This window comes from Acanthopagrus latus, chromosome 21 (assembly GCF_904848185.1).
Source record: "Acanthopagrus latus isolate v.2019 chromosome 21, fAcaLat1.1, whole genome shotgun sequence".
In the NCBI taxonomy this organism is placed as follows: Eukaryota; Metazoa; Chordata; class Actinopteri; order Spariformes; family Sparidae; genus Acanthopagrus; species Acanthopagrus latus.
In genome coordinates, this window is record NC_051059.1 from 6,670,590 (window position 1) to 6,682,886 (window position 12,297).

The 12,297-nt window shown below is 42.1% G+C and overlaps 2 protein-coding genes across 3 annotated transcripts; both read left to right on the forward strand.

Moving 5' to 3' along the window:
* Positions 1-1,151: 1,151 nt before the first annotated feature.
* LOC119011075 (zinc finger protein ZFMSA12A-like) lies at positions 1,152-5,590 on the forward strand. Its single transcript, XM_037083894.1, has 7 exons — positions 1,152-1,339; positions 2,006-2,208; positions 2,711-2,803; positions 2,890-2,982; positions 3,096-3,206; positions 3,315-3,447; positions 3,809-5,590. Exons 1-7 carry the CDS (start codon positions 1,336-1,338, stop codon positions 5,194-5,196), a joined length of 2,025 nt encoding a protein of 674 aa, XP_036939789.1. The 5' UTR covers positions 1,152-1,335; the 3' UTR covers positions 5,197-5,590.
* Positions 5,591-5,944: 354 nt separating this feature from the next.
* LOC119011074 (zinc finger protein 665-like) lies at positions 5,945-11,447 on the forward strand. 2 transcript variants are annotated; one of them, XM_037083892.1, is made up of 7 exons: positions 5,945-6,131; positions 7,178-7,380; positions 7,473-7,565; positions 7,770-7,865; positions 8,041-8,151; positions 8,254-8,383; positions 8,493-11,447. In XM_037083892.1, exons 1-7 carry the CDS (start codon positions 6,083-6,085, stop codon positions 10,364-10,366), a joined length of 2,556 nt encoding a protein of 851 aa, XP_036939787.1. In that variant the 5' UTR covers positions 5,945-6,082; the 3' UTR covers positions 10,367-11,447. The 2 variants fall into 2 exon arrangements, with proteins under 2 accessions (XP_036939787.1, XP_036939788.1); XM_037083893.1 differs by having other exon boundaries at positions 5,991-6,226.
* Positions 11,448-12,297: the final 850 nt, after the last annotated feature.

The following is a 12,297-nucleotide window of genomic DNA, read 5'->3' on the forward strand; positions in this document are numbered from 1 at the left end:
GCTGTGTGTCATGTGATGGAAGTTGCTAACTTGCTATCCAGTGATTGGACCACTACAGAAAGTTAACAAGCTTTTACAAAAATCTGATTCAGACACATGGAGCTTTTCTCTTAGCTATGATTTTCAAATGATTATCCCAGTGGTGCTGGTTGGCTGTTGCTGGTGACGAAGTACAAATCTAAGTTGGCCTCGCTAAAAGGGCTGCAAATCCATCCCCCATAAAATATAGAAAAAAAGCAGAAAAAAAAGAAAAAAAAAAAGAGAGAGACAGAGAGAGAGAGAGAATAGTGGAGGAAATAGCCTTTTTAGGTACAAGAGGGACCTTCTGTTAGTAACCATGCACTACAGGGATTTAGCTAGAGTCATGTTGGCTAACACTGCCCAGATGGTCTGATGAGGCACTATCTAATTACTTTTCCCATAGTTCCTCTTTTTCTGATGAAAACTTACAGGCACCTCCCTGTTTAGAGAAAGCCTTCACTGCCACCAGGAGGGGATTCATGCATGTACAGATCAGTCTGAAGGCTATCTAGATTTAGTTTGTTGGCACCTACTCTGGCTCCAGGTGATATTCCGACTGGTGTGTGAATGTGACAGACAAAAGGCTGTAAGGGACAACACAGAGGACAACTGGAGAACATGTCATAGAGATTTCGGAAGCCAGCACAAGCTAATAAGAATAATGCAAAACGGACCCGTTGATGCACTCTATATTTACTTAAAATAGTTTTTGAACAGTACAGTTATTTAGGCATATTTGCTGATTCTATTCTGTATGCAATTTGCAGATTTTACATCAGTCTCACAGATAACAGGTAGGCTGTAGTGCATGATCATATGTGCTCAAGTATAGTTCAGAAATTCATAAAGAGGCTAGAAAAGAGAGACTTGGCATTGTATATGTATGTAGTGCAACATTAGGCCTACATCTTGCCTTCTTATGATGCTAGTTTTATAATACATCAAATTATTTATTCTAATGCTGAGCGAATTGTTTTAATTTGAGTAAGATTCGTTGAGAGAAATTATTAAAATTACGACATGACATGGAAATTGTGCATCTTTGAAATATGTCAGCTCTGTTTGTTTGCTTTGAGTGAACTGTTTTGTAGCAGACGTTGGGCGGCGCTAAAGCTACCGGATGTTGACGGAAATGCACCACAAGAAGAAGAAGTAGAGTCAGGAAGTTGTGTTCAGCTGCACTTGACAGCGAGAAACACGAAGCTAGGCGTTTGATTAGAAGCTCATTTGCCACAGTAGTCAGTGAAGAAGGAAGAATATTTTATTAAGAAACCTTCGTCTGATTCAACTGTTATAGCTCTTCGGGGGCGTAAAATGGGTAACGTTTTATAGTTTGCAGTGCTCGTGTTGGTTTGTTTTATTGTTGTTAGCTTGACTGCTAACAACAACTTCTTAGCTTCGTTGACTTCGTAAACATAACAGTTTACATTCCGGGGAGCGTCTTTAAAAGACGCAACACGGGGGGAGAGTACATTCTTGCTTAATGCTATATTTGTCTAATATTGACCATGTAATAAACAGAGGAGTGAAGTTCCTCACTTTGTTGAGAAACAGTGTTATTGTGCCTCAGTGTAGTCCAGAATATTAAAACTAATAAACGTACACAATAGTGGGCTAACGCACCTCAAACTGTGGAACGGTACCTCTCAAAATAAGTGGACAAAGAGAAATAATAAGAGAATGAATAAACCTAAACGTCACTTTTTGTTCATTTAATAGTTGAGGGTCTTCTTTTTTTTAATTGTATGAACTTTAAAGAAGAGACTCGCACCAGAGGGCTGCATTAATATGTTAAACACATCAGCAGGCTTAGAGGACTGTGACATACTCTATAACCAGTAACAATATGATGTAGTGCTACATGCAGTCTTGCACTGTGTGCTTTTTATGACACAGCTAAGTAATAAGTGCAACTTCCTGCCATTGATGTGGAGACTGTACTTTATGGTGTAAATGCTTTATGTCTCTGGTCCCTCCTTTGCAGAGGGTCCCCTGCCCCTGTCCTTACTGAGGCTCCTGGTTCCTCCTCTGCGGGTGATGTCAGCTGCGATGTGGAAGGTGGTTTGCCTGAGGAACACAGAGCATTATGGGAAAGTGGAGGAGTTTGTGTCCTTGGTCACTGAAGCCATCCCTGACATCCTTACAGACAGACAGACGAGACTGCTCACCTTGGGTTTAAGAGCAAAGGTAAGTGTGGTGTAGCAGTATACATTTTCATTATCAACAGGTGTTTTAAAGTAGTGTATGTGTCATGTCAAAATTACTATGTATTGCTGATATTTATCTGAAAATGGGATTGCTGTTTTCATAATCTTCGTTGGTGAATAATGTTTTGGTTTTTTTAACCTTAATTTTACAGTATGTGGAAGAATATTTTGGTTCAATAAATAATTTTGCTTTGTCCTTAAAGGTATTATCTGTTATGTATTTGCCCTGAAAATGCATTAAATGTTTTTTTTCTTGATCTACTCAAACTTAAAACAACTAAAATGGAAATCCTGTACTTTGAAATACACTAAGAAAGAAAGCATAGATGATGGAGCATATAGTGTCATATTTGTAAATAGTACTCAAAAGGAAGAAAGTAATATGAAAAGGGATGAGCTGGCAGATGATGCAGTTCTTCACTGTGGTTGGGATTCTTGAGTTTTCCCACTTGTCAGTGACTCTTTCTTAATGGCTTTTCCAGATGATGCTGCAGATGTTAAGTTCTGACCAGTCAGAGGATCTCAGAGGAGTTAAAACATACTTGAACAACTTCCAGCCATTTAGCTCAAAACAGGTGTGTGACTTTTCTGATCATGGACAAATAAATGTCTTTTTATGAAGTGTTCTGCTTTGTTTAAATGTGTGTAATTTATTTGACAGGTTCATCCAGGAAATGAAACTCTTGAAGCCAGCTTTGTCCGGTTCATTCAAAGACTCCTGGAGGACCCAAAAGAGAGAGAGCACTTCATTGAGGTGTGTCAGTTTGACATGGAAAGAACCAGTTTGTGTGATTGTCAGATGATGCAGTAACATGAGGTCTTACACCACATGCTTGTGGTTGAAACTTTCCACTTAACATTTCACAGAATGTGCTTCCTGTGGAGTATGGCCCTGACTTTGATACAGCTCTGGAGACTGTAATTTGTGAGTTCTTCACCCGACTGGAAGAATTGCTGCTTATACCAGACTTTAAACAGGTGAGCAGAAGAACATAGACCTTGCAGTTTACAGTTTAATCTTCAATTCCAAGGAATGAATTACTGATTCAACTCCATCTAATTAAAAGTTTTGTTTGTTTGGTGAAGACTGCGGTGTGGATCAGTGATGCACCATCCGTGCTAGAAGAATACATGAAGCCAGAATCAAAAGCAGATGAACTTAAAGTACTGCTCAGAAGCAAAGCCCACTGTGATGAAATGGCCAAGATGGATACCAGTGGTAAGTCTGTCTGCTTGGGATACCATCCAGGTTAAATAAGTCTATTATTGCTGAAACAAACAGTCAAATATGATTATATTTTGTTATATTTTTTGTTTGAGAAGTCCCAATGTACTTTAGTTGTTTCATAAATATATACACACACACACATTTTAGTATAAAGTCAATGTAAAATAAATGGACATTTTCGGGTACTGGACAGTTGCTCAGACAAAATAAACAATTTAAAATGTTGTGACTGAAACTGTGTTAGCAGCAGCTCCGGAGCAGATATATCAGAACTGCTTTTGAAAAGTAATACCTTTAAATGGACAGAATGTAAAGTAATTCTAATTTTTCGTAAATTTCTCTTTCCCAACAGTGCACTCTCCCTCAGAGCAGCGCCTCTTCTCATCATTATCCATCACTCCTTCACTGCGAGAGATCAACGCCAAAGATGTGGAGCCTAATGCACAAACATTTGAAAACCAAGCAGAACCCGAGGAGATTTTTCCTCATGAGGCAGAAGACATAGAGATACAGGATGCACAATGGCCATCTGAAGAGGAAACAAACATTCTGGACAGCAGCACCACAGAACAAACAGCAGGTGGCAATGGCAGTAACAGCATCCCTGATGTTCACATTATGGAGGATCACCAAGCTTCAGCCACCTGCCGAGCTCCCTCACCTTGTACTCAGAATCCTGTGTTGTCCAGCTCGATAAATTGTCCTCCACGGCAGAGAGTTGCACACAAATGCACGCATTGTGGAAAGTGCTTCATTTACCGCTATGAACTCCTGGAGCATCAGAGATTGCACACTGGAGAAAACCCTTATAAGTGCTCTCAGTGTGGAAAGACCTTTAGGAGGAGCTCTGACATGTCAACTCACAGGCGTACACAGTGCACGAAAGCAGCCTACATTTGTATCAAATGTGGGAATAGCTTCCAGTCTATACAGGACAGACTTAGACACAGGTGTCTTCGAAGTGTCCAAAAATTTGCGTGCTCCCAGTGCGGAAAAAGCTTTAAAAATATGCACGTGCTGGGTAAGCATGAGCTGACCCACACCCAGAATCGCATCTTAAAGTGCAGAATATGTGGGGAAATGTACCCTAGCATGAGCGAGCTCAGATCCCACCAGAAGATCCATCCTCTTGAGCTGGCTAATCAGTGCATGCAGTGCGGGAAGTTTTTCAGCTCTGCTGCCAGTTTGACATCCCATGAGCTGCGTCACAGGCAACCAAAAACACAGATTTGTGTGCATTGTGGCAAAGCTTTCAAGAACAAACATGATCTGAAGCTTCACATGCGCAGTCACACAGGCGAGAGGCCATTTCAGTGCACATACTGTGGGAAACGTTTCTCTGTGTCAGGAAACCTGAACATACACATAAGGATCCACACCGGAGAGAAACCATATCTGTGCTCCGACTGTGGCAAAGGTTTTGTTTCTGCCGGAGAGCTGCAGATTCACAGACGTACCCACACAGGGGAAAGGCCATACAAGTGCACTCTGTGTGACCGAGGATTCACAATGGCGAGCAAACTGACACTTCACATGCGCGTTCACACCGGGGAGCGACCTTATGTCTGCTCTGAATGTGGGAAGGGTTTTTCCCGTGGCAGCGAACTGAAGAAACATACCATGAACCATACAGGGGTTCGACCCTTCGCTTGTCAGTTGTGTGCAAAGACTTACACATGTCACAATCACCTCAAGAGACACATGAAAACTCACAGTATAGCTCAAAGCCAGTCTGTCTAAATCCATTGGCTACCATATGATTGTAGTTTTGGTTTCATGAAATGTTTAACAAATTTCTCACTCATCCTTTCTTGTGAGGACTATGTTGAAAACATATTTGGTTTTACGGACCGATTCCTCATCTTGTGTTAAGGGTGCTGTTCTGATTTTATTCACTAAAATTCTCTGAATACAGCTTTCGGGACTGTCACTTAAGTGTAATACTTTTGTTCTCTGAAGTCATAAAACACATGTTAAAAGGGTTTCTAAGGAAACAACAAGCATACAATAAATCCCAAGTAGGGCATGGAAGCAGCCTATTCATTTGTTCCCGACACCAGCAGACCATGTACTTGAAGCCATCATTAAACATTACACAACCGGAAAAAAATGAATAAAGCTCTTGTAATCCTGGTGTTTTCCCCTAGATTTTATTTAATATGGACATTATAGTAATTACTTAGTTATTTTTTGGATGGCTGAATGGATGGATAGATGTTTTATGCATCCCACTCAGGTGTCAGGAAGCATGTAGAGCTGGAGGCACAGGGTTAAAACGGGAATACAACTTAAAATAATCATATAAATAACTGAATAAATTAGCTAATAAAAGGTTACAGGATATGCTGCCGCTCAACACGTCGCAAAATATAGAAATGTTTGTATTCAAAACCATTTCTCTTATCTGAACGCTTTTGAGACATTAGAAATACAACGGATATTAGAAAATACAGTTTATCAAGTTTGAAACGTGGATTTAAGATTTAGTTATTTCATTGCACCAGAGAGGCGGTGCATCTCATTGTGAGCGACGAGTGAATAGGAATCGCCTCATCCGGGCTGCCCCGTAACTCAAAACGAGCCTCGCTGTTCGAGGCTGACAACGACTGGGCCAACGCTCCCCAGAATGAACAGCGTGTTTCAGGAAGAAGTTGGCGCCTGCGGCCCCGTATACGGTTAGCTAGCACGCTAACCGAAAGTATGAAAGATATGCCACAGTAATGACTGTTCAGTCTATCGTTATTAAAGAATTCCACAATGAACGACATGGGTATGTATTAGCTCGCGAGGCTCGGCAAAACTGTATTTTTCGCTTCTCGTGCGGCTCCTGGTATAGCTAAAGCGAAGGATTAGCCGAGGCTCAACAGGCCTCGACTAATCCCTGGAACAAGAATTGTTTTCCCAAATAACAAGCCGGTTTTTACCAGGCTACATCATCGGCCTTTTGGCTAACGGCTGACGCTTTGACTTGTGCATGAACATAAACGATACCTCGTGTTTAAAATGTTTTTTATGCACACGTAGAGGTTTTATAAATACTGTTGAATTTTGAATAAGACCGTGGTTCATTCTAAAGTGACTAACGTTAGCTTACAGGTTAGCTGTTTGCGAACGTAAACTGTCCAGTAGTTAGAACATTACTACTCACTATAACGTTATCTTCTTTGACATTTGGCGCCGTGTAAAAACACTGATTGTGTTTTAGCATTTCAAGCCAATTGCATTTAATTTAACAGCTATTAAGATGTAATGAGCTTTCGGAGCAAGACCTAAGTTATGTGCACTAGCCCACCCGGTGCTTTAGCTTATGGCTCCCCACAGGGCTGTATTTCAAACTGTAGGTTAACTAGTGCATCGCAGGGATGGATACTAGCGGAAAGTCAACCGTCTGTGCTGACTTCAGTGACTGTTGAGTGAATTTTAAAGTGAGGTGCTGTAAATTACTGGAAATGAAAGGCATTTCTAATCTCGAGTGAGCACTGGGAAGTGTATTTCACATCTTCCTAAAAATAAGTTATGCTGATAAAGACCTGGCATAAATGGCTTGCCTGATGACATAAATCCAGTCTCTCAAACATCTAAACTCCCTCCGCACTGTTTTCGCGATGTTTGACATAAAACGTGAACTGTGAGCATGTGCAACAGATGTTACATCAAGCAAGATTCCAATTTTGAATTTTAGAGTCTTAAGTGTTTGTCCCAATCTTATTTCACTTTGTAGAATTCAGCGTCCCCCTGTCCTCGCTGGCTCTCCTGGTCCCACCACTTCGGCTGATGTCAGCAGTGATGTGGGAAGTGGTCCGCCAGCGGAACATAAAGCACTATGGGAAACTGGAGGAGTTTGTGTCCATGGTAACAGATGCAGTTCCTGAACTGATGAGTAAAAGAGAGGGGAGACTTCTCTCACTGGGCCTGAGAGCAAGAGTAAGTGTTTTTAAATCCACCATATATAAATATATTGATCCAAGAAAATGGTATCATGAAAACATTCAAATCATGAATTGAATTTCGTCTAGACAACTCTTGAACTGTTGCGTTCAGAACATCCAGAGGACCTCAAGGCCGTCGAGACCCACCTCAACCGAATCCGATCTTCTTGCATTGAGGAGGTGAGTGTTTTCATTCATTGGCTGTACAACAGAAACAATTTGTCAATGAATCCATTAATTGGCTACGGCTTTGATCATAAATCAATGACTTAATTCTAAAACAAAACTGCCAGCTCCTTGATTGCTTCCTAATGATTCTTATATGATAGTGAATTTGATATTGTTGAGTTTCTGACTGCCGTGTCGTAATGTTTTCGAACCTAGACAAATGATCCTGTAATTGAAGCGCCAGAGGCAAACTTTATGAAGCTGGTCCAGGGCCTCATTGAAGACACTGATGGCAGAGAACACTTCCTCAAGGTAAAATAAATGTTACATGTCATTTATATGGAACTGTAAATGATACGATCTGGCAAAACATTTCCAAATCCATTTCCTAATCAAAATTTTGATGAAGAAACTTACATGTATGAGGATAATGCCATGTGCTAAAGGTGTCTGGTTGTTTTGTTTTCTTTTTTTTCCCGCCTGACAGAATGTATTTCCAGTTGAGTATGGCCCTGACTTTGACACGGCACTGGAGACTCTGGTTTGTGAATTCTTCACCAGGCTGGAGGAGCTGCTGCCGATACCAGATTTTAAACAGGTACAAATAGGATTTCAGAAGGATTAGAAGACAAAGTAAATTAATATAACCACTATCAATATGTTTTTTAAAATGTCTAAATTTTGCGCTGTTCATGTATAGACTGCATCCTGGATCAGTGCTGCCCCTTCTGTCCTAGAGGAGTACATGCAGTGTGTCTCAAACGGAGATGATCTTAAATTTCTTCTCCAAAGCAAACAGTGCCACGGGAAATTAGCTAAGAGTAGCGTTGGTATGTACTCCATTTACATTTACTATGAACTCATCAACATTAGGTTTATTAGTTTTAGAAGAGAGAGGCTGTTGCATTACTAATTTATGTCCTTGTATTTTCCCTGCAGCTCCATTTCAGTCGGATGATCTTCTCATTCCCTCTCTCTGTCTCCCCCCGTCGCTGGAAGTGGCCATCGCTTCCCACCCGAGTGCTTGTGATGATGAAAATAATGATGTTCCTCAGATTGTCATGTTCGATGAAGAACTGTCTACGAACCCTTCGACATCCGCTGACTTTCCAGAGTCTCCAAAAAGAACTGATATCTCATCTTCTCCTCGCAGGAGGCAGCAGTCGGGGATGCATAAATGCCCCGAGTGTGACAAATGCTTCAAGCATCACTCTGTTCTCATCGAGCACCAGAGAGTCCACACTGGGCTGCAGCCATACAACTGCTCCGAGTGTGGGAGAGCTTTCAGAACGGCCACTCTGTTGGCCGGTCATAGGCTGAGGAAATGCAAAAATGCTGCATACCTGTGCATTAAATGTGGGAACAGTTTTCCAACCTCACTGGAGAAATTTAGACACCACTGCCCAAAACGTGGCCGTAACTACGATTGTGGGCACTGCGGAAAGAGCTTTCAAAAGTCTAGCAGCTTAAAGGAACACCTGTTGACTCACGCCCAGAGCCGCCTGTTCAAGTGCAGTCATTGTGGGGTGGGTTTTTCAGGAATTGGTGACCTGAAGTATCATCAGCAGGTAGATCATGATAAGCCTTATCAGTGTAAGCAATGTGGAAAGAGCTTCATCTCTTCCAAGTGTCTGGTCAAGCATCAACAGCGGCATGAAGAGGTTGGTGAAATGGAGACAGCCAAATTAATGAGTGGAGGTAAACACAGGAAGAGTGGCTCAACTCATCGGATATCTTCCACATCCATATCCTCGAGGAAAACATCTAAGACCATCTACCCACGAGGGCGAGTCACACATAACTGTCCACTGTGTGGAAGGAGCTTTAAGTATCGTTTTGAATTTCTTGAACACCAGAGGTTCCACACGGCGGTGAAGCCTTACAAATGCTCTCAGTGTGGTAAAGCCTTTCGCACAGAGGCTCACCTGTCTGGCCACAGGAAAAGAAAATGTAAGAATGCCGCCCACATTTGCACCAAGTGTGGGTGTAATTTCAGGTCTCTCCACGAGCGGGTCAGACATCAGTGTGTCCAGCTACTGACAAAATACGAGTGTTCGCATTGTGGAAAGACCTTCAAGATGGCCCACCTGCTGAGAAACCATCAGATGAGTGAACACCAGCTCCCCTACAGCCCCAACCATCGCTTCAGGTGCCGATATTGCGATGAGACCTTCCCTGGCATCAGCGAGCTGAAGTACCATCAGAGAGTCGACCACGAGAAACCTTACCAGTGTCAGGAATGCGGCAAATGTTTCTTGTCGGAAAAATGCCTGGCCAACCACGAGCTTCGCCATAACGACGACCGACCGGAGAGCTGCCTCGTGTGTGGCCGCGGCTTCAGGAACCGCTACGACTTGAAGCAGCACATGCGCACTCACACGGGAGAGCGGCCGTATCAGTGTACTCACTGTTCACAGTGTTTCTCCACAGCAGGAGGACTGAGGAGTCACACCAGAGTCCATACCGGCGAGAAGCCGCACGTTTGCCCAGATTGCGGCAAGGCTTTCTCCCAGATGGGTGCTATGCGCACACACAGGCTCACCCACACAGGAGAGAGGCCGTTCAAGTGCACAGTGTGCGGCAAAGGCTTTACAATGGCACACAAGGTTACAGTTCACATGCGTGTGCATACGGGAGAGCGGCCATACGTGTGCTCTCAGTGCGGGAAAGCCTTCTCAGATGGAAGTGTGCTGAAGCAGCATACGCTAAACCACTCAGGGGTGAGACCGTACCACTGCCAAATCTGTCCCAAGACCTACACCTGTCTGAACCACCTGAGGAGGCACCTGAAAAGCCACTCTAACATGAACTGAGTCAGGCTCGAAGTCAAGCCGTTGAGTCTTGGATAACATTTTCACTTACACAGAGACACAGCATTTGGCAGTTAGGTTACTAAAATGGCAGCGGACCAACTAAACCAAGCAATACATGAAGGATGATACACGGATGCTGTACAGTTGCTGTTGAAATTGAAGTGAAAAGTTCAATTTCCTCTTCACTGTAAAGTAAATATAGGCACATTAGCCACTTGAAGGAGGTTTACATTTTGGGAATTGCACTAAATCACTTTGTTGCTGAGCATTAGAAAGGACTGATATTGCTCTAATTTTTGTTTGTTCATAGGCTGGAACTAGGGAATGTTGCTCAACCCAAAGACTAAAAGCAGGAGGGGGCAGCTGGCCTGGCTCTGTTGAAAGGTTTTAGAAAATCTGCCCAAAGAAGAAATGATCTGGCACATATTACACCAGTCTTTTTTTATATTTTAGATGTTGTATTTTATAGAACAAACAAGATACTATGCTAATTATTGACCTTTAGAAATGCTGTGAACAGTCAGGTTGAGCCGTTTTCCTGGGTACAGTCTTTATGCTAAGCTAATGTTGCTAATGTTGTTATCTGTAGTTTCATATTGAAAAGACAATTTGAAAGCGGTATATATCTTCTTTTTTAACAGAGCAAGATAGTGAATAAGTGCATTTCACAAAATGTGGAACCATTCCTTTAATTTAAGCACAGTCAAATGGTCCATTGTTTTCTGTTACTTCCAACGAGACTATTCTTTTGGACAGTTTTTTTTTTTTCTTCTTTCATCGTTTTCTTATGCATGAATATGTTTGGATGTTGACCTGGATATTATTTGGCAGACGTATGTTCAGAAGCTGTACGTAATATTGGTGGAAATTATATTTTTTTGGAAAGGCCTCAGAGGAAATGGAAATCAACTTGTTGGCTCTGTAAATATGCTGAAAGACAAACTGTTGTGAGAGTGCAAAGTTAAAATCACGACACCATTTATTTCAACACGACATAAATGTATTCCTGTAGGCCTTCTATATCCTATGGTTTGACAACATTGTGGATTTCAAATTAAATGACCTCGGTTAATACTCTGTTCACGTTGACTGAATTTATTCAGCGGGAAAGAATTACATTTGCTGTCTGATTCTAATGTTCCACTAGATGGCAGCAGGGGACCATTAACCATTTTTCCCCCCCAGGCAGTCCCGGCCATCACTATTAGGTACTGAAATCGATGTGAGGATCAGTCAAATGTTCTCCAGCAACAGGAGATTAGTTATTTGTCGCCTGATTATTATTATGTTGACTGAGGAGACTGGAGATTGTCGAGCGGAAGTTATTCAGACCCATTTCCTGTCATTAACTCTATTTGGCATGGTCAGAATCTTGATTAGCGTGCAATTTCCTGATGTTTTGACCGGCGCCTCGCAGTATCTGAAGTTGTTTAAACCTTGACGGAAGAGAATTCCCCCACTTTTTTCTCCTTTCTTTCTCAGTTCAGCTAACAGGGAACTTTGGTCTGGCCCACCGCTGTTCCCAGTGCCTTGTAAGCTAACTTGGACCGCAGTCAGATGAAGTAACACAGGATCGTAACAGGCACATTGCGATTAATCTCTTCCATCTGTGCTGCCCTGACTTTAATGTTTTCACTGGAGGAGAGGAACTATTTTTTTTCCCCCTAGTTTCTCCCTTGTTCCATTGCTTGCGTTTCATCTCATATGTGGTCACTTATGCATAGTAGCTTTTTAGTCAGAGTTTCTCAAACAAACACAAGTCCTCGCTGTTCACAGGGAGATCAGCCCCCGAAGATGAACTGTCATGGTGTGTTAAATGCTGCGAGACATTAAACCACAAACGTTCAAAAAAGGAAGAAAAAAAAAAAGTCTGGCTGGAGACACTGGTTGTACTCAGCACTATTCCTTCTTTCTCTGACTCACAAATGCTA

Coding starts and splice junctions, on each gene's coding strand:
- LOC119011075 (XM_037083894.1), top strand. Junction 2,983..3,095: donor AGAGAGAGCACTTCATTGAG/GTGTGTCAGTTT, acceptor AACATTTCACAG/AATGTGCTTCCTGTGGAGTA. Junction 3,207..3,314: donor TTATACCAGACTTTAAACAG/GTGAGCAGAAGA, acceptor TGTTTGGTGAAG/ACTGCGGTGTGGATCAGTGA.
- LOC119011074 (XM_037083892.1), top strand. CDS start 6,083: ATGAACAGCGTGTTTCAGGAAGAAGTTGGCGCCTGCGGCCCCGTATAC. Junction 7,381..7,472: donor CACTGGGCCTGAGAGCAAGA/GTAAGTGTTTTT, acceptor AATTTCGTCTAG/ACAACTCTTGAACTGTTGCG. Junction 8,384..8,492: donor ATTAGCTAAGAGTAGCGTTG/GTATGTACTCCA, acceptor TTTTCCCTGCAG/CTCCATTTCAGTCGGATGAT.